This window comes from Ambystoma mexicanum, chromosome 5q (genome assembly GCF_040938575.1).
Source record: "Ambystoma mexicanum isolate Mex_15411 chromosome 5q, UKY_AmexF1_1, whole genome shotgun sequence".
In the NCBI taxonomy this organism is placed as follows: domain Eukaryota; kingdom Metazoa; phylum Chordata; class Amphibia; order Caudata; family Ambystomatidae; genus Ambystoma; species Ambystoma mexicanum.
The window spans coordinates 113,612,209-113,634,113 of NC_090933.1; the positions used below are offsets into that span (position 1 = coordinate 113,612,209).

The 21,905-nt window shown below is 47.7% G+C and overlaps 1 protein-coding gene across 2 annotated transcripts in view; it reads left to right on the forward strand.

Moving 5' to 3' along the window:
* The window catches only part of CTNNAL1 (catenin alpha like 1), a 989,054-nt gene that overhangs the window by 801,736 nt on the left and 165,413 nt on the right, over positions 1–21,905 (forward strand). For both annotated transcript variants that reach the window (XM_069620628.1, XM_069620627.1), the window contains exon 12: positions 2,912–2,949. In XM_069620628.1, the coding sequence (XP_069476729.1) occupies positions 2,912–2,949 (38 nt within the window). The remainder of the gene's footprint in view (positions 1–2,911; positions 2,950–21,905) is intronic.

Genomic DNA, 21,905 nt, shown 5'->3' on the forward strand with positions numbered 1-21,905 from the left:
CTTATAGCGAAGAGACATAAACTATCCAATTTTACTCCCTAAAAATAGGAAAATGAGCCCAACAAAAATGGGAAACAATGAACACATGGGAGCCTAACCCCCGCTTCTACCCACAAAGGTGCACTGATATGTTTCCAAGTTAGTTACCATCAGAACAGTGCGATAGGAAACAACTCTAATGAGATTGCTGCTCGATCTCAAGAGAAGATTTAAGAGGTAAGAACATATTTCATAAAATATCCTTAATGGCAAAGCTAATCATTTTTTTACTCTGAAAAATAATTTCAATCCAAGTAGGGAGCAAAATCCTATCAGAGACCTGCTTGCAACCCTGACATAGAAGTGAAATGACAGGGCTCTTAATACAGCCTATAGTTGTCCCCTCTCTTTCTCACCACAGCCAAGACAAAATTCAACAAGCGCCTTACTGAGTTTTCCAATGGAGCCAGTTGAAGAAAATCCCATATGCATACCTTTTAATTTAGTAGCAGGAATACTCATCAGTACAACAGATTGAGTGCCTTCTTCTGTAAATAAGTTGCAGGGGGATGCTTGAGTCAATTCACGGAACACATGATTATATTCAGCAGCGGAGATAGAGACACAAGGTGCAGTTTCCTACCCTTTAGCAAACAAACATATTTCCTTCCCTGTCCTGCTGAAAGGTGTGACTTTGTTTTTTTAAGTTTGCTGATTTGTTCATCACCAAGGGAGTGTTCTCTCCTGCCCTTCTACCTGTATTCCTGCATCCCCTGGCTTCTTTGCTAGCCTCCAATACTAGTTGACGGAGCACTGTAAAAAGTGAGGGATTGTAGCAGTAAACACTCACTGGGATATTTGCATACCAACAATACTTTGCAAGCAAAACATATTTCATGTCTTGTTATATGTGCATTTTAAGAAAATGTCATCAGTCGGCATGTACATCATTATTTTTCAGTGCATACAAGATTTCTTGCAACATACCCCACACCTACAACCCTATAATATTAAACAAGTGTTCAGTAAAAGCTGTTTCTGAATCCCCAGCAAGTTAACCAACTTTGTTAAGATCTACACACAATGGAACTCTGAACACTTGGAAAGGATGTAGATTTTGTGAAAATCATTCAACTATCTGAATATCCATCAACCCTAATATTATAGAGGACTAATGCATAGTCGATGCCCATTTTCCCTTGCAGGGCAAGAAAATGATATTGCAATGTTGCTCTCCACCTATTGGGTATTGTTAGGAGTGTTAAAGTAGGAGATGCTGAACATAACATTTGTCTACTCGAAATCCTTGGATGGCAAATTATTATTTGAGTTTCACAATGTGTTAACTTGCAAGGGGACCGCTTCAAAACACTTGTGTGACATATGTACAGAGAAGAGGAAACATCGGATGAGGCTACACATCCAAGTAGATTTCTTACTGGAAGTCAGTAACCAATTTTTGGCTGACATTTGGTGTACATAGTGTGGGTGACGCTTTTGGTGAGGCACCATGAGCACCAGAAATTCTGGAACTTGAACGTGTTTCATATTACAACAAATATAAAACAAGTGGATGTCGGTACAAGTCTGGTAACCTTTCATAGAGCCGAAAGAAGAAGAGTCCGGGTTGATGTCTAAATGTGTTCTGGGGCACAAGTTAAGAGTCATAAGGTAAAAGCATGGTGGAGCCAAGTATCAGATTCATAGATTCATAGGTGGGGAGAGAACATTATTTGGTTAATGTGTCCAGCCAAATCTTGGTTAGATTCTGCTGTTCATGGAGCCACTTTTTCATATTAGTATTTAACCTCTTGTGGGTGTGTTCTGTTGGGGTTTATAGGTTTTTAAGGTGATGCTTGCATAGTATGGTAATGCAAATGAGCTATACCAGAATATTAAGATTAGTTATTTTAAGAGAAAGCAAATGTCAGGTAAATGTTGTAGCTTGTACCTTATAAAATCTTTTTAGTTAGGTGAAAATTGTCTCTGTGCGCTGCTAAAAATCTTCTGAGCGGGACCCATAAGCAAGCTGGGCAAGCGCACATGCGCACAGCTTAGAGGGAACATTGGAGGGGAGAGATAAGCAAGGAAACGGGAGCCAGCAAAGGGCACCGGTGTTGTCACACAGGGGGAGAGGAACATTCACTGTGGTGGAGAAGAGAGGCCTAAATAAGAGGTTAATCCCTTCTCCTGCCCCATTGTTGCCAGGACTGGACTGGACTATAGGTAACTCTGGAGATTTCCCTGTAGCCCTCTGCCCTATGGGCCTCTTTTGTGTGGTAACCTATTTTATTTCCAAATGTTCGCATTGTAAATGGGTTGGGGTTGCTGAAAATGTGTAATATGGGGCCACTTTGATACCAGTCCACCCCTGCCTCCATATTGTTTTTGTGGCTCTCTCCGCCTCACCTGCCATTACGCCATCACTTCACGGATTCTAATGGCCTTAATGACCTAGGGAGCGGGCTGCACCATTTGTTAATGGCCCGCTGCCCCCTCCCTCCTCCTCCCCCCCCCCGTAAAGCCATCACTGCACTCGGCCATCACCTCGCGTCAGCTGGCCGCTACAATCCTACCCCAATGCCATTATGGCCCAGTTCTTTCACCCGTTTTATATTTGATTGCATAGTGTGAAAATGCACCGGATACAGTGCTACGTTCTGTCGCCCCCTCCCCCACCGGCCCTACTTTTCACCTCTGCAGACTGGATGAACCTGGTGTTTCTACTTTCCCTTTCTATGAATCTTCAGCACTACTCCAATTATGAACGCAATTTCATCTTGCGAGCCAAGTGCAATTGGCAACGAAATGCAAACTTACTTTGCATTGGCTAAATATTAAATTGTGACTTGTGCAACAAAAATGAAGCTGGCGATTATATTGTAATCATTGAACGTGATCAACAACCAACACCTCTTTTTGTCATTCCCAGGTGAGAAACGTACCTACCTTTCACTGCCACGGCCGGGGGTGAGTGTTTTATTTGTGATGGTTGTGTAGTGGCCATGGTTACTGTGTAATGATGCTGTGCTCGCCGGTTTACTGCTGCTGGTTTAGGCAAGGCAGATGTGGATGTGTGTTCTGGCAGCAGTGCAGACGTTTATCACAGGCCTGTGACTATTACCATGTTCATCAGTATGTACGGTAGCAGATTGTACCTTGTTTTAAATCCCAGCCGGGCCTGCCAGAAGACATAAAGCTATGTTTTCAGGACAGCGTGTGCTTTTGGAGTGGAGCATCCAACTGTGTATAATTTAGCAAGTGCCTGTAAGCTCAGAGCAATGTTTCATCCTATCATTGCGCTCGGCTGTGAGTGATTTTGACTGATTTGGTTGCCATAGCTGCAAGGCGTTACTGGAAGTTAAATAAAAGGCCCTGGGAATCTTCCATCAAATTAATATATGTTAAAATACATGTGTTATGGCACCCACATTCGCAGCTCTGCTTATGGTTGGATTTGAGGCTTTATCGAACATGACAATTCTGTTTGTGTTTCAAATATTTTATTGAAAAGATAAACGGCACATTAGAAAATATCAAATAACCTTCAACTCCCTTGTCATTTTTCGACATTCCCAAAAATACACAGTTTGGTTTATGCACAGCCTGTACATTCCTGGAACAGTAACCCTAACCCCCTAGGTTCTTGTACCAACACTTTGTGGATGACACCCAAATCCTCTCTTTTCCTAAACTCTTCTCTGATCACTCTATCAAAATATCCAGCTGTGTCTCATTAAATACTGGATGGCTTTGCTCTCTCTGATGTTAAACTCTACCCAAAAAGAGGTGCTCTTCGTCCCTGCCAAAAGCTCTCTCTCATCTCTTGCTCTGCCTATCCAGTTCCCACCTTATACTCTCCCTTACTCATCTTCAGCTAAAAGCCTGTGCGTCATATCTGACCCTTCTCACACCTTCTCTACTTTCATCTCCAAAACTGTAACACCAGCTTCCACCCAACCTCCTAAATATTCGAAAAATCAGGCACCTCCTTCCTTCAACACCGCCAAGCATCCCTTAACTGCTCTTGTCTTCTCCAAACTGGACTACTTTGCCAGCATCCCTGTTGGTCTCCCACACTATGCTTTCTGTCCATTCGACAAGAGCATTAACTTCGCTACCAGGACTCTCTTTGAACTCCCTCACTTCACACCTACTTCCTCGTACTGTCACCAGGCTGGATGACTGACAATGCAAAACAGGGCCAGATCTACATTTCTTCTAGTTCCCAAATCTATCCATGTTAGGGCACCACTAGATCTGTCCTCTTCTATCCAACTCTACACATCTTCTCGTAATCTCTGCTCTGCCTCCTCGACTACCCTTGTGGCTCCTCGCCATCCCTGTGCTTACTCTCGCTCTTTCTCTCTTCTTGCTCCATTTGCATGGAATTCTCTTCCCCCGGGCATCCGAGAAACATTCCACACAGATTTGTACAAAACGGAACTAAAATCCTACCTCCTCGCCTCTCAGTTACCCTCTTAACCTATCTCTCATCTGCTGGCTAGCTGCCATTTTTCCCTCATCTCTAACCTGCCTCTGTCCATCATTTCCTCTCGTTCCACTCTAGCACTTCACCCATCATGGTCACGTACCGAGCACAGCTGGCCGTACCGCCTACCTGCACTTAAAAATGTCCAATGTTGGTTGTCCTTAATCTATGTAGGTCCACTTATGTATTGTCCCCGGTGACTGTTCCATTTATTTCCCTCCACAACCTGGTCAGAATGTCTCCCAAATGCACCCCATTGTACGAAGCTCACTGCTTCCCATCAAATCTGGTTTCTTATCTATTGTACATTCTTTTGTGATCAAAAGAGCATTGTTCGTCCTGTGTATAAATAAGTACATTTTTTTTAACTAGGTAATCCAGGAAATACTTTGGTTGTTCCTCCCAGGAGTGGGTTGGAGCATAAAGCATGTCCCCTCAAGGGATGACTAACAACACCTTATGAAAAAGCACAAGACGGCCATATCTGGCCATCACACATGAGGTATATACAAGTCAATAAGGCCATTAGTCGTTTTGCTCTGTGACATCACACTTTGGGCATAAAGCACAAGCATGGACATCGCCCCAACCTGGACTTCATATGATCATTTTATGGTGCAAGAACCAGAGAAGTGCAAGTGTCACGTATAAACATGTCTGTGCTACTCAAACAGCGGTTACATAGAGTAAAATGCCCCAAACCACATTCTCTGGAAATCCTTTGACAGTTTCACATCAACACAGAAAAAACCTGTGCCTTTATAAGACACCCAGAGGTCTGACAGCTTCCACATTATAAAGCTGGCAGCTCAGGTCAGAAAGTCGTTTCCCAGGGTTTGCAGCTCACCCCATTGGTTCACGGATCTCCTCCTTAATGTGTAGATAAATTATCCCTCAGATTCCGCTTTCCCCCAGTGACATCACTACCAGCTTCATCAACTTGGTGAAACACCATGGAGTAGAGGAGAGACACAAAGGCAGACACGTGAATTCCCATATCCGTCCTTTCCAGGTGATTTGTAGGAATCTTCTGTGCTCGTGAAAAATAGGCTTCATTGAGTTCCAATCTCACCAGCCAGTGTCCAACATTCACTAGCCCTCTAAGAAGATGGATTGTTTCCATCATGAAATGACAGTACAAACATCACTTCTTAAACTCACTGAGATTAATCATGGGCCACAATTTTCCCTTCCTGTGCACCTGCAAGATGTTGCTCAAAAAGCTCTCTGGACCCCTGACTGCCGGTTCTATTGCTCTTTCCACGTGAGCTCCTCTAGCTTTATTCCTAAATGGTAGTCCTATTCTGCCGACATTGCACTGAGAAGTAGCTGTTTCACTTGCATTGGGACCCCTCGGATCTCTAATCGGAACCCCACTACTGTTTTCAAAACCTAAGCATCCCTGGATAGCTCTCGCCAGTTTTGCAAGGACAGTGATGCCATGCTTTCTACCACAGGATATTCCAGTTTGTGTGCTGTGAAGGCTTCATGAAGCAAGACACAACAGACTTGTATTTCAAACTAAAGCACTTTATTAAATCAAATGTCAGGATGGTTGAAGGCCTATCTTGCCCTATGCTAAGGTGGGGTTTCCCTATCGGAATAAAACTAATGAAAGTCTGAGTCAAATAGTTCCACATGTAAGTCTGTCTGTGTCCACAACTTATACTTGTCCTTACCATTTAGACTAACAATGTGTCGGGATGTCAATAACCAAAGAAGCAAAGTTCAATGCTTCTTCTAGCTCTCAGCTTTCTTTCCCCAAGTATAATACAGGTCTCAAGATCACCTCTATCTCGAGCTCCAAGCAACATAGTTCAAGATAATCCTCAGGGTTGCCTTACACAAGTCGCATGCAACACAATTCCAAATAAAAAAATGGAGGGTCTTAAGACCTCGCTCTCAAGACAACATAAACAGGGGTTTCAGTCTCAAGTCTCCCTTCCTCAAGACTTCTACTTCACCTTTTGTACTTGTAGTTTGTTTTATCAGTTGGTTTTTCCAATATGCTGGGTCTTCAATATGCAGGGTTCACTGGTCTAGGCGCAATTGTCAGACCACACGGTCCACCCATTACAGGTCACGCAATAAGGATTCCTGGGCTCTTCAGCCCATTGCCGATTCCTTGGCACTTGCTCCTGTCCACCAAGGCTTTCCTTGGTGTTTGTTCCTGTGCCCCCCTTGGCACATACTCCTGCACACCAAGGTACTTCTGCTTAATGTTCTAATTGGGCTTCAGATGTAAAATGCTTAATGGTTTTAATATCCTTTGAAAATAAATTGCTCTCAATTCAATAGTTACTTCTGTTGCTTAAGGTTTAAGTTTCATTCTGAAAAGAAAACACTCTTGTGTACTCGAAATGCATTCTTGTTCTTGAAGTTCAAATATAAGTTTGAAATGCACTCTTGTAAGTTAAATATAAGTTTGCTTTCCATTCGGTATTCAAAATGCACTTTGGTAGTAAAATGTAGGTTTGCTTTCAGTCCTGTCTTCAAAATGCACTTTTGTGTTTAAATATAAGTTGTCTTTCAGTTCAGAATTCAAAATACATAGACTGGCACTTGCCTGCTGTCTGTTTTGGAGCTCCGCAGTGTCTGTGTGCCCTTCCGACACTCACCAGCGGTCTGCCCCTTCTCCTGGCGGCTCCTGCTGTTTCCGCTCCGCTTCTGGAGCTGCGAAACACTGCCGTCACGAGCTCTGCTTGCCTGCCGGATAGTCTTGCTCCGGTTGTCCTACTTTCCAGTGGACGCAGACGGCATCCTCTGTGATTCTGGTCTGATGGCATCCTGGTTCGGCGTTCAGTCCCACTGAGGCCGCTCCCACGAAGAGCGGGCCCCATGCTGGTCTCTGCCACGCTGGTCTCCCTGCTTCTCACGCTTCTGGAGCTTCTCCCTGATTTTATGTACCTGCAGCGCTCTAACAGACTGCAGGTGTGTCTGGTCACTTAGATCTGCCTGACCACAGCTAGAAAGACATGCCTCGCCTTCTCAATGCTCAGGATACAGCTTCCTCGTCCCAGTACCTAAGTGGTGAAAATGTGTGGTGTTCATTCCTCTTAGTCTCCTCTTCCTCGTCACAGTACGGTCATATGTTACATTAGAGAAAGTGAGGGAAACAGGCTTACAATAGCCCATACATTTTGAGTTAGGGGTCAGGTTGGTTGTTGGTAGGAAAGGGGGGATACCATGTCTCTCCCAAGGGCATCCGACTCCCAGTCCCCAAAGACCGTCCACCCAGTTGATCCTTCCTCGCTTGTCCACTACTAGGGTCAGAATCCAAGAGCAGTGGAATTCCCTGGCCACCTGCTCAGAGGATTCATGCAGAATAGGAGTGGGAACTGCCTCAGCTTTTCACAGTGCTCACAACTGATGTAAGGGCTGGTTGTCTGGCATCAGCCTTCGACAGTTGTCCTAGGTGTCCATGTGAGGGGGAAGTGTTTCGCAGGCAGGTGTTTGGTCATAATCCCAGCATTGGGCAGCACCACTGCCACCTTCAGGCCTTTGCTGACTCTCAAATCGACTGGTTGAGCAATCTTTGCCTCAACCGATCCCTCCAACAGGTTGTATACGAATTGTTCATTTTACAACTGTTCGAATTACAATTGACCTTTTCACAAACCGAATTGTGAAGGTCAATTGTAAAATTTATGTGGGGGGAAACCCCCCACAACCTCCACCCAACGCCAAAACTCATATATATATATATATATATATATATCAATTGTGAAAAGGTCAATTGTGACCCTTTAAATTCGGTCAATTGTTAATTCGAACAATTGTAAACGAACAATTTGGGTAATACCCTCCAACAACCTTGTTGGGAAAATCTTTTGAATGAAAGCTTTGACTTTAGCCTGAGCTGAATTTGTACCTATAAATCCTCCCATCTCTTGGGTGAAGACATCACCAAACAGAAGACCCTGGGCTTTCAACCCAGTTTCATAGGATGCTAGCTCCCTAACTTTGAGTCAATTTTAAGTAGCAGATTTAGTCTGCATACTGATGAGCGAGCACAATTGGCAAAAAGCATACCGCCCTATGGACCTAATTGGATTGGGGTTGTTTTACTGAGGTAAAAACAATTGCAGCAGAATTGAACGTAGTCGATTTCACTGCAAATATATTTTTAATTTAGCAAAATAGAAAGAAATGTCCCCCCAACCGCCTATAGACCCACAACCCCCACTTACTTTTCTCAGTCATCCGCCGCCACCTTCCTGTACCCTGCGGCGTCAGTTCCATCCTTTTAATGCGGGTCGGATCTGACGCTGCATGGTCCCTTTTTCTTTCATCTTCTTTTTTTTGGGTCCCCCTGCTTCCAATGTTGAAGCAGGGGACACCTCGCAACCTCCGAAGCTAAAAATACCAAACATGGAGAGGGGAGGACACTCCTGCAACCCCTGTTCTCATGTTTGTCCTATGTAGCGTACCAGATGAAAGACTCGGACCAGAAGACATACTTTTTACCATAGGAGTTTTATTTAAATTGAAGGAAACGCCTTACTGGCACTATTGCTAGTAAGGAAGCTCTCTACCTAACAAACTAAACTGAGGGTACTCGTCACAATTAGTAAAAATAATACATCTTGTCCTCTGTCCAAATCCTATTTTCTGAACTGGCCCTACCACTTAGGAAAACAACTAAAAAGGGAAAGCAGGCAATATATGTTGCCCCTCAGTGTTCCTTACTCTGCCGTCTTAGTATTTCTAGGAATCTCTCTCAGTTTAGTTCCCACAAATCTTTAATAGGAGACAGATCTCGTGACTTTATCAGTTTATGTCAATTTTATCAGAGTTCCAAACAAAGAAAAGGTTTTCCTTAGGTATATAGCATGAAATCTCAAGTTCCAAAAAAAGTCACTTCTCTCAGTGATCGCAGTTGCAGGGATATTTCCTTAACCCTCCTCCACAAACTACATCGGTCAAGATTCCAGTCTTGAATGATCCTGGTTTCTTCTTGGGATGATTCCTTACTTGCTGTATAGGCCTGCCTGGCTCCCTTGGTTCCTTGTTTCCAGTTTCTCACTTAATTTGTAGCGGTATGTGTATATCTTTCTCTTGTTTTTTTGATGTGGCTTTGAGCTGTTTGGGTGATTCCAATGTTTGGATTTTAGGGATCCCGTAACAACTCTTATTATTTATGTCTGTCTCCCTCTCTGGACCTGGTAGCCCCTGGTCCTGCGTGTGATCAAGCCTTTCCGTGGGGGCCGGCTCTGCTCAGCCTCTTCGACTCTAGGCAACCCTGTACCTTGACGGCCAAGTTTCTCGTTCTCTCTGACTTCTGTCCTGCTTTCTCTCCAGGTCTCCATCCGGCCCTCCATCTGGGTGCTTCTCTGTGCCACAGCCGGCTCCACACTGCAGCGCGGTTTCACCTCCCAATAACATCAGTACGTCGGAGGTTCGCCTATGCATATCGCTTCTCCTCCTCCATTCAAGGAGAAAAGTTCTTTTATTCTTGCTACCAGATACCAACGGGGTGTGTTTAACTGTTAAGCCCGTTGAGAGGCCAGCATTGCCTTGAGGCAACTGTTCAGATGCACTCTACATTATTTGGAGTTCCACAGCTGACAGTCAGATCCCCTTCTCTCATTCCTATATATGCAGACAGTTCCATGTGTTTATAACGACAACCAAAAAAACGACATACATTTTCAGTGACACTTTAATAACATTTGTTTCCCTCTTTTTTAATTTGGGCTCCCCAACCCCCTTGTTTCTACAGCCTTTTTACCCTCCGCCAACTACCCTCACCCCATTTATACTTTTACTAAAAAAATGAAACCTTTTTGTCGTTATTCAGGTGTCACTGAAAATGTTAGCCGTTACATATTTTTTGTTATTAATCCTGCATACCATGCAGCCATTGTTTCAGTTGTAGGGAGTTCCTTATTGGAACGGGAGCACCTGTCCCCTGGTGGGGTGTCACTCCCAGTAAGGTCCCGCTTTCCCAAACCCCTAGGGAGGGCTTTGCTTAGCAGGCTCACCCACTTAGCACAAAGGGAGTGGCTCCCCCACAAGGAAGAAGGGACGAAACCTCAAAATTGGTAACTTGTGCCCCTCCCCCCATTTTGTTCTCCCCGGTAAGGGGGTTAAGAGGCTGGGCTGCTGTGTACCATAAAAGCCGCCTTGAGCTTATTGTACTCCACCTCAGGGAGGCTAACCTTCTGCTTTTCGCCATTGTCCCAGGTAAGCGCTATCCCTTTTTTGGGTATTTTGCCCCTTCCCACTCCTATCCAAGATCCTAGGGCTTGTACCCTTTCTTGCATGAGTCTGAGCCCCTCCATTGGGGCATCTATACTCCACTTCCACGTAGTCACTTGCTCCTCTTCATCATCGTGCACCTCCTGCTCAGACCATTCTTTGTGAGACCTAGTTTTAAAAAAAAAAAATATATATATATATATATATATCTACAGTACCATGCCCCTGGTAGCAACACTGGGTGCTGTGTGAATCACTTACTGTACTGTTCAATTCTTGTGCAAAGTTTGGAGGCTTAATTATTTCCCACTCTGTGTGCAGGCTTCCTGATCCATTGCGCCACTCAGGGAGATACTGCTTGAGGAAGAAGTGGCACTAATAGATGCGCTCCAGGGGGTACCAATCACTTTTATTTCTTAGGTATTCATTGTAAGATGTCTAGAGTCCCACCGCACATGCGCATGATCTTTCCACCCCAAACGGCCCTAGTGCAGTTGAGCGGGTGCCTCAAGGGATTTCACACTCTGGTGTTTGCCGCCAGAAAATCTCTGCTGCCGGGGGTTTAAAACTATGTGGCAGAGTACCCTATCGACAAGAATAGGATACAAAAGCAGAATATAAATATTACAATGGACACAATCCCATGTGTATGATTATATCATAAGTGTAAGCGCCCAAAAGATCTTAATGTCACCGAACTAAGCAGTCTGCACTAAACATAAGATAGAGTAGGGTACCAATCTTGCTGAAGAGCAGCCAAGAAAGAGGAGGGACTCTAGAAAGGGCAGGAGAATCTGGGTCTGCCTCACCAGGGCACAAGCACTGACCTCAGACACTGATTGGTTGAAAAGAAAGCATTGAATTATATTGGGAGGGTAAAGCGAATATAGTGCCTGTGCACCACCCTGTACCAGATGGGTGGAATATGTGAGGATCTGATTCGGATACCTGCTGATTAGATATTTATTGAGGTTACTAAATGGATAGTAGGTGCAATGAGCCACTCCTATTTAGAGCCAACATGGTGGTAGCACGTGCATATGTTTCACCCTTTATCTGGCTTTGTCAAGGCATTGCATAATATATCAGATGGTTTGTACATGCGGTTTCTTTTAGTCCGTAACAGATATCAATCCAATCTATCTGTTAGTCGTTGTATCAAGTTATGGGTGGTCAGTTAGGTACATATCATGGCACTTCAAGTGTGCAATCTTGTGGTTAGTTTACACAAATTTATTATACATCCTTGCATTAACGGAGTACATTCATGGAATCATTAACAGCTTTGGTTAACAATATTATCAGTTGAGTCCCAGTCTGTGGGTTGTCTGGTGTCACGTTTTGTTCGGCGTAGTAATTTAATATTTGGTTGGCCCGGGTGGTTCTTATTCGAGGATGGTGGTGCTCTGTGTGTGACACACACGGAGCACCCTCATCCTCGAATTTGAAACCTCACCACCCGTCTTAAAGGATAAAGAATACTTTTCTACCTAAACTGACCGCAAGTTACCCATCGATACTAACTTACATGACCTGACATAAGAACCACCCGGGCCAAACAAATATTAAATTACAGCGCCAAACAAAACGTGAGGCCGTGCAGTTGGTGGTGGTGTTTGATTTTAATTAAAAGTGGTAAGTGATCTGAAACTAACCTCCATGAAACGCATATACCTTTCACCCGATGTGCTGCCAGTCTTGGCATAAAAAACATTCATTCAGGAACATAAGATGAGAAAAGGAAGGTCCTGCCACACACCAGACATCGACCAGGCACATGGCTTTGGATAATTTTGTCAGTTTGGTTGGGTTTGGATTTGCTCTAATTCAAACATGTGATATTTACATGTCAGGTCCATGACCTCCTTATCAAAAAGCCTGGTGGATCTTGCAAAACAAGGTTCTTTGTTTCAATAAAAATCTAAATGTAAGGAACAGTAGAGTACAAACATTTCCGATGCTTACGTCCGCCCGCCCCTGTCAATGTTTGACCATAATGTAACGTCCACTCGTGTAAGCACATTTCTTTATGTATTTGATAGCAATGTCCTTATCTTGATTACCAACCCCCTGATGCCATGTAGCTTTATCCGCATGCCAACCTGGTTATATCCCATTCCACGCAGTTATTACTATGTGATGCATCACCTAGAGCAACATCAGATCCAGGCAATTGGGTGTAATTAAAGGTGTGACTTCCCCCATTGAATATTTCTGAAAGGGCTGTTAACTTTCCATGAGACACTGCAGAGGCTGACCCACGCATCAACTGAGAAGTAGTTCACCAAGGCAGCTGTTTTTCTGGACATCACCTGAAATCCTTTCCCATATAATAGACGTAAAAACCAAACTCCGATTTTGGCCACCAGGGGGGCGCATGGATGGCAAGCTCCTCCGCATGAGCTCCGCACTGAGGTCTATTAAAAGTGGCATGAGCCCGCACTTTTGGACCCCCCCTTGGTACATGACCAACTGATCCAGATGCCTTAAGGCTTGCTGCACGCCCCGGGAAAAGCACACAGAAAAACAGAGGTGTTTCCACAGAGATATGGACTCGTGAAATCCAGTGCAGCACCTGCGTAGACGGACTGAACGAAGGCCCGTGGCTCCCGCTTCCCGCCTCTGAACAGCGATCTCCCCTCAACGCCCGGCCCACGAGCAGCCTGTCTGGCCCGTGCCAACATACCCGCGGCTCCGGAGGGGCCAGCCCACCCACCCGCCGCCCGCCATGCACAAGACCCATTCCTCACGGGAAACGACCGCGAGCTCGTCATTTGGAAATGCGGCGGCCCGGACTCTACAGGCACCCAAGGACGTTCGCACTCACCCGAGAGAGGTACAGACGGTATGGGGCGCAGCCTGGGGGGGACCCCCCACCCCCTGTGCACCTGTTGAGGCCGGCTCCCTGCGGAGGCCCCTCCGCCTCGGAGCTCTGTTTCAAAGCCCCACATTCTCCTTTTGCCAGCACCCCGGACCTCCGCCGCCTCCCCCCAATCAGGGGACCATAGCAGACCACGGCAGGGGTGAGCTACCAGTACCGGACAGGCCCTCAGAAACCCTGAATAGGGACAACGCTGTTATACAGGCAACCCAGGATTACGCCCCAAAACCTGCTGGCCGCGGTGGTAAACAAAGCGCCCCTGAGCCAACAGCTGGAAGTGGAAGGGAGTCAACAACCCACAGAACTTGGAACGAACAGCAGATCGGATCCCAACCTTATTTGAGCACCTCCTGAGCTCGTCTTGCTGAGAGCTGAGCCCCTGCGTCGCAGGGCGTGTGCCCTTCTCAGATCCACCCCTCCAGCTACGTCCCCATCCACCAAACAATTCGGGGAACCTCTGCGGGCACGAAGTGTGTCCTCCGAGAATTCAAAGTACACCCTAACCCCGTCCCTTCTAATCGGTGAGTCACACCCGACAAAGTTACTTGGGCGTCAGGGACGGGCCCCACCACCCATCCTTCAGCACATCCCAAAAGGGCCCAGTAGTACAGGCATCTCACAGACTGCCACATGAATGCCAGGGAGAGATTGGCCCCATACCACTTTTCACCATCGCCGGATAACCCCTGCTCCCTTCGACCCGCTACAATGACATCACAAAAATCTGAAGCAGCCTCGACTAAAGCAGATGTTACCGATATCCTCTCTGAGATGAGAAGTTGAGAGCAGATATTGGTGGCAAGATTGATAAAATCACCCAGAGGATGGATAAGATGGAGGATAGACTTGAGGAGGTCGAACATAATCAGTCATCCCTGAACACCCTATAAACCCAAATGGATGTACGCATTGCGGAACTTGAGGCCAGAGAGGAAGAATTCCGCCTAAAGATTGATGATTTAGAAAATAGGGAGCGGCGTAATAACTTACACATTTTTGGCATTCCAGAAAAATGAAGGCAAGACTGAGATGGACTTGAAGAGAACTCTACACACCATAATGAAGTCGTCGTTCAATGATGACTCGATTGATGAGCCCAAAATTGACCGCGTCCACCGAGCCGGCGGAAAACGAGAAGATCCTAGATCGGTCCTCGCCTGATTCCATAATTATCCAGACAAAGCCCTGGAAAAGACCAGACACACCCCACAAGTGATGTTGGGCATTGCAACATCTCCATCTATCAAGACCTCTCCTCACTCACTCTGGCGATGAGAAGAAAATGTCTCCCTCTCACCGAAATGTTGAAAGAAAAAGATGTGAGATCGATGGGGATACCCCTTCTCACTCACCTTCGAATGGGAGGGCAACGCCATAAAACTAATCACCGAAAAGGACATTCAGAATTGCATTGCCGACCTGTAGGGAACCCAAGAAAAAGAACCAACTCAGAGTGGGAAAAGACCTGAGGCTAAGGAATGGGCACACTAAGGGGCCACGAAGAAAGAAGATGCTCGGTGCTAGGAAATATAGGCGGATGAACAATTCCCCGAACACCGAACACTGATGTCGCCTGGATCTTTAAGTTACTTTTCCACGGGTGTACCCTAAAACGGACGTTTAGCTGATTGAAGACCGCCGTTAACTACGAATCAACACACACCGAATGACCGCGGACGAAGGTGAGACTTACAACCCCCCTTACCCCGCCCAAACCAAGTCAGATCTCATACCCAGGAACTGGCCGAGGGTAAGGTCACACCCATGTGATGGGAGCCAACGCACTTTGGTTGACACTCGGGTGGGGGGGAGACAGGGGTTCGTGGGCCTTTTGGGAGAAAAGGGGGACATGAAAATTAGAAATGTGCTGTAAGATAACACAATGTGTAAGATCGCCTATGGGCTGACTTAGCGGGAGCCCGTTACCGTGCAAGCACAAATAAGAACCTAAGTTTTAAAAATAGTTCAGGATTGATAACAAAAGTTTGAATTGCAGGGGGGAAGTTGGGGGCTCATCGTTATGTTGTAATAATATATAAAGAGGACCCTTCGTTGTACGGTTTCCGTTGGTGGTCCGAGAACGTCTGGGTGAATATAACCCATTCAAATCGGACGCCGTGTGGTTTGGGGGTTGGGGATGGTGGGGAAGCACAACCCAAAGGGGAAAATGGGACGGAACAGTATGTGAGGGGAAAGGGGATGGAGATATCTTTGAAACTTCAGACTACAGAACATCCGGAATATGAAACGGTCCTACCACACGGCTCGAACCTGATGCTGAGATAATGAGGCAGATGCAATTATTGGGCTACCCTTTACATGAAAATAACAATGGCGACAACACTTAAAACCCACAAATTACGTATATGCACACTCCATATGAAAGGCCTATATTCCCCCACAAAACGCTCTACAGTGGCGAGAGAACTTAAGAGCTCCAATACGGATATCATGTTCCTGCAGGAAACGAAATACCAAAAAGGGACGAGAGAACGATCCCCAGCTGTTTGGTGGGACATACCTTCTGGAGTTCGGGTGTCCTGAAAAAGGCTGGGGTTGGGATCCTGATCCGAAAGAACCTCTGCATGAAGATTCTAAAGTCCTGGTCCGACACAGAGGGTAGAGCCCTAGTAGTAGTGGGATCTATTAAGAATACAGTTATAACCCTAGCTACAATTTATGCACCTAACCAGGGTCAAAAGAGATTCCTCCTTAAAACGACAGAATGGTTGTTTAATAGAGCACAAGGTCACACGATACTTGGGGGCGATTTTAATACATGGATGAATAGCGCCATGGATAGGCAAACCTCATGAGACACCTCCCAGCCTCCTCAGACAAATGAGTACGCAGACATCAAGACAACCCTTGCCCTGTATGGCCTCTCGGATAGTTGGCGCCACTTACATCCAGCGGATAAAGGATTCACCTTCCGCTCTATCCCCCACGACACGCTCACAAGAATAGATCATCTGTTCCTTTCTGAAGGCCTAATGAAAATACTTCAGAACGCAAACATACACCCCATTGCATGGTCGGACCATGATATGGTCGTGGTGGACCTGGACTGGGATGGTCTTGCCCCATGCAACACAAAGTGGAGATGCAACGAATCATTATGGTCTGACATAGTCTTTAGGGAAGAACTGGAAAATGAAATCAAACAATTTCTCATAACTAATGAAACAGGTGAGGTTGCAAAAATGAATGTATGGGAAGCAGCTAAGGCCACTCGGCGAGGGATCCTGATTAGAGAAGGGGCCAGAAAAAAGCGAGAACGCTCTTTAATAGAGACTAACATCAGAAAGAAACTAGACACAGCAGAGAGTTTAGCACAGACATCCTCACAAAGCAGATCCATACATCTTGCTGGAGCCAAGGAACTTAGGGAGGAGCTTAAAGCCCTTGAAATAGGCAAGGTGAAGGCCACCAGGGGGTGCACAGGCAATGGCTGCCTGAGTGTACAGCTCCCGCCGAGGCCTGGCCGTATCGGAGGATTGAGCCCCCCCCAAACCCTCCCAGGTGAACTCAACGTGGAGGCCCAGCGTTGTGACCCCCCCGGGCACCCTAGGCTCGAAAGAGCGACTCCGGGAACCCCGTGGAGCCTGAGAACGGGCCCGACACACACGAGAGGAGAAGGGAAACGAGGCCTAGGCGACCGCGGCTCCAGAGGAACGGAGGTGTTTCACCGAGACCGCAAGGAGGCGCGGACCGAGAGCACAGACCCGGAGAGCGAGGTGAGCCCTCACCCCCCCCCCTTTCTCCCCGGGCCGGAACACACTACCCCAAGGCCATCGGGAGGTGGGGGTTTGGGGGACTGGAGCAGTGGAGCCCCCACTCATCGGGAAGGGTCGTCGCTGGGCTCTGGACAGCCTGAAAAAGTCAAGGCGGGCCGGGAGGGCGGGAACCTCCCGTACCACGGTAGGCCCAGCACCCTGGCGAATAATCAGAGGTGCCGCTCCTATCAGAAGAGCGAGAGGAGGGATCGCGAACATGCCGACCTCGGTCGTGGAGGGATCCGCAGGCACTAGGTGAGGACGGCGAGGTGGAATAGTCGGGCCCTTTGACCAAGGAGAGAGCCGGTGAGGCCAGCGACCTCGGCCAGACTGGACCATTCCCTTCCCCACGGGAGACACTGAGGAGGCCCCGACTACCCCCCCCCGACGACCCCGGGGGGTGTCCGGGTGCGAGGCCCCCACCCGGCTTTGGTGGGGCGTGTGCCCGCCCGCAGACGCCCTCTGGGCCTGGCCGAACGGATTAAGTTGCCTGCTCCGTCAAGAACCCCCGACTGCCACGGCAAAACTGAATAGGGTGTGAGGCCCCCGCCCGGCGACGGCGGGGCGTGTGCCCACCCAACACCGATACCCCCCGCAGCAGCAGAGTCACACTAGGGGTGGGTGGGGAGAGACCCCCCCGGGGCTCCCCAGCAGGAAAATCACTGGCTGCCTTGTGAGGGGCCACAGTGGTCTTGACGGTGGGGGACTAGGGGTGACCAGATGAACTGGCGGAAAACATTGCAGGAATTTTGCTTTCAGGAGGCCGTGAGTAGCATCAAAGGTACGACCCTCAGGAGCGAAATGGCCCAGCCGGAGGCCCCGGCACCCTCCACAGCGGCAATGGAAAAGGGTTTTGCCTCGATCCTGCAGGAGATCAGGGACATGCGCTCTGACATCGCCCAGAAATTCAAAAAAATTGACCAGAGGGTGGATAAGGTAGAGGACAGACTAATACAGATGGAGACCAACCAATCCTCATCTGTGTCCCAAGAAATACAAATAGACATGAGGCTAGTGGCCCTGGAGAAGAGGGACGAAGAGCAGGCCAGGCAGATGGACGACTTTGAAAATAGGGAACGGAGGAACAACCTCAGGATCTTCGGGGTCCCGGAATCGGAAGAAGAAACGGAGAGAGACATCACCCGCACAGTGAGAGACATCCTCACCCTCCTGTTTGCGGAAGAGATGACGACGGAACTCACATTTGATAGGGTGCACAGGGCGGGGGGCAGAGCGGGGGATCCCCGGTCGATCTTGGTCCGGTTCCACTATTACTCGGAAAAGACAAAAGTGCAGGAGGAGGCCAGAAAAGGCCGGGAGATCACTTACAATAACGCTCAGATCTCAATATACCAGGATCTTTCGGCCTACACATTGGCCAAATCGCAGAATGTGCCGCCTCCTAACACAACTGCTTAAGGAGAAAGGGGTGCGATACAGATGGGGCTAGCCCTTCTCCCTGACCTTCGAATATATGGGTCAACGGTCAACTCTGATCACGGAAGACGACATAAGGGGAGCCATCCAGGACTACGTAGCGGACTCGAACCCCCGGAGGGGCCCATCGGGCCCGGAGACGGGCAGACCAAGTGGCTCTGGCCCATCGGGAGACAGGAGAAGGAAAACGGGCGCAAGGAAATTCAGAAAAATGAATACACCATCACCAGCGAAAGACGGAGAGCGGAACGACTCTGAGGACTGAGGACGGGGGCAACCCGTCAGGCTACAAAATGGTGTAATGGTATCTCGGAAGTTCAACTACTCACAGCGCCCCCACGAACGGCAAGTATAAGGGGGCCTGGGAGGGGACGCTGGGATGGGGGGGTAGGGAGGACTCAAGGCGATGAGCTTTACACAGATGACCTGGCCGAGGTGGGCAGGCTGGTGTTTCGGCCAAAGCCAGCGATGGCAGAACTAATTGGCTGGACGCCGGGGAGGGTGGGGGGGGGGGACACACGACAGTTGGGGTTGTTCAGTTCCGGACAGGGATTGGGGGGCAGTTGGGGAAAAGTTTCAGGCCCACCCAGGGGAGCAGGGAGGGAGGAATGGGGGAGCACAAATTAAAACCAAGGGAGTGTTAGGCAGAAACCTGTGCAGTTCCCTTAGGGACCACTGCAAAAGATTTAAGACTACAGGTGTTTGGAAGTAAACCCACTTGGTAGCAGTCTGTACCACACAGATTCACTTGGTAGCTGTGGCTGAGCAGTGAGACTTCCCTCAAGAAGAGTTAGGCAATATGTAGAGTATACACAATAGGTACATAGATACAGTAGCACAAGCAAACACTGACCAGAGCTTGGGTGTAAAAGTATATAATTATTTATTTAAAGACACACTTGTGATTTACACTAGCAAAAAGAGGTAAGTAAATTCAGCACACAGTCACTAATCATATATATACAACCCTATTCACTTATTAGACAAGTCTTAGTGAGAAACACCACTTATTTTCAGACAGAGGTGAGCGCTTAACATAAGATGACATTCTAATAAGTTATAAAGAAAGGGAGGGAAAAAGGCAGAGTTAAGGAAGCACACAAGTTTCAATACTTTTAAAAGGACCACAGTAAGGCAGGATAGGCAGAGTTCTACTGGAGAGCAAGGAAGTCAATTGCAAGGCCCACTCTTGGAGAGAGCAAGCAGAAGGGGTCCAGGTTCACACAGTGGGGTTATGCCCAAAGAGTCTTGTAGATAGTTTGCACAAAAATGATGAAATTAAAGTCAGGAAAAGTTAGCTAGGTTGTCCCAGGCTAGCCCAGGTTAGAAAGTCGAGGCTTTACTGTCACCCCGAACGATCTGTCGCAAGGGAAGCCCGGCGGGACACAGTACCTTAAGTGTGAAGGAAGCTCCAACGGGGGCAGTTGTTCCTGGCAGCAGGTGCAAGTCGGTGTTTCGTCCAGAGGAAGAGGAGGTCTCGCTGTGGAGGAAAGATGAAGGCCGTTGCACTGCCAGGGAAGAAACCAGCCGCGGAGTTCTTCGGTTAAAAGGTACTACCCTTCTCTTCGCGGTAGTGGTAGTGGTAAACCATGGTATTCCGGTTGCCGGGGTGCTTGGCACGGGCAAGGCGGACACGAGATGCTCCAGGAAGGTGAAAAGAAGGCAAAACTGGTTATCCCCACCAGTCAAAGGAAGAAGACTCTCCGGACTGGAGATCTCCTCTGTCGTCGGGAAAAGTGGTAAGACAGTTCAGCAGGGCTCCGCCGGTGGTGTCGTCGTTGCAGGTCGGCTCAGCTTCTCTCTCCTCGGATTCTTAGGTCCTGTGGCGACTTCTGAAGTTCCAGTCCCCAAAGCTCTGCTTTTATACAGCACACCCCCATTCACTCAGCCTAGCTGTCAATCAAACATGCCGGCCGGCTCACCACTTGGGCCAATCACACAAGAGTGGGACTTGAGTTACCAAGGTAACTCAGTCCAGGGTGCCTAAACCCCCTCCCACACCCCCGGTGGTACCCAGACAGAGTGGCACCACTTTTGGAGGCTTCTGTGGAGAAGCCCGCCAAAAAGTGGAACAAAGGGCTCGACTTGGGTTGGAGTCGCAGAAGAGAACACAAACGCCATTTTAGAATCGAGTTCTGGCAAAAAATACCAACCGGTGAATTAATATTAAATAAATATACCGGTGGTATGTTCGAGGCTATAAGAATTAAATAATTAAAGTTGGTAGCCTCGAAAAAAATGGGAAAATCCCATAGAGATATATTCGCGGTCGAATCTAAAAAGTAGTATCCACTGCCACCAGCCAAAACTCGATCGGGGGGACGGAGACGTGCCCCCTCGAACGACAGACCCCGGGGCAATCGAATTGCCCCGACCAGTACGTCCACAATATGATGGTTTGTACTGGTTTCTGTTCATAATTTGGGACTAGTAAAGCCAATGGTGACTTTACATGCCCTGGGAGACAGTAGTCGGTCCCAGGGTATGGAGTCTATGTTGGGGTGTCGTTACGACATCCCTGGGTTACGGCACGGAGGGTGCTGTGTAACCCACATCAAAAACACATGAGACCCTATGGAGTAAAAGACGCCATAGCCCATAAAACACATTGAAAGATAAAGGAACACCTCAAATCATATCTAAGAGTGGGAGTAAAAAGAGTCTCACTCTTAGCAGGAGAAAAAATAAACCCCAAAAATCCAGCAAAGCTGCTGGGGGACTCACTAGGTTTGGGAAATTAGCCTTTACAGAGAATTCTCCCTAACAGGGAGCACGCAGGAAGGGGTGGTGAGAGTATGTCGACAGGGAGAGAAGCGATCCTAGATAATGGCTGAGAGTCAGTCAGCCCTGGGAGTGGGTTCCCTCAAAGTACGGGGCCAAACACCCCCACAAAGAGGTCCCTGGTCTGTAGGGAATTTAGGAGGGCTAACCTTGACCTTCTCTTCTTACAAGAAACTCACTGGTCACGGCGGAAGGAGCCCAAGATGCGGGGGGGAGGAATAGGGGAGGTTTTTTGTGCATCCCACAAGGGCAAAAAAAGAGGGGTAGCCATCCTCCTGGCGAGGAATGTTGGTTTAAAAAAGGAGGACATACTGAAAGATCCCGAGGGCCGCGACTTGTTGGTACGAGGGTCCCTGGA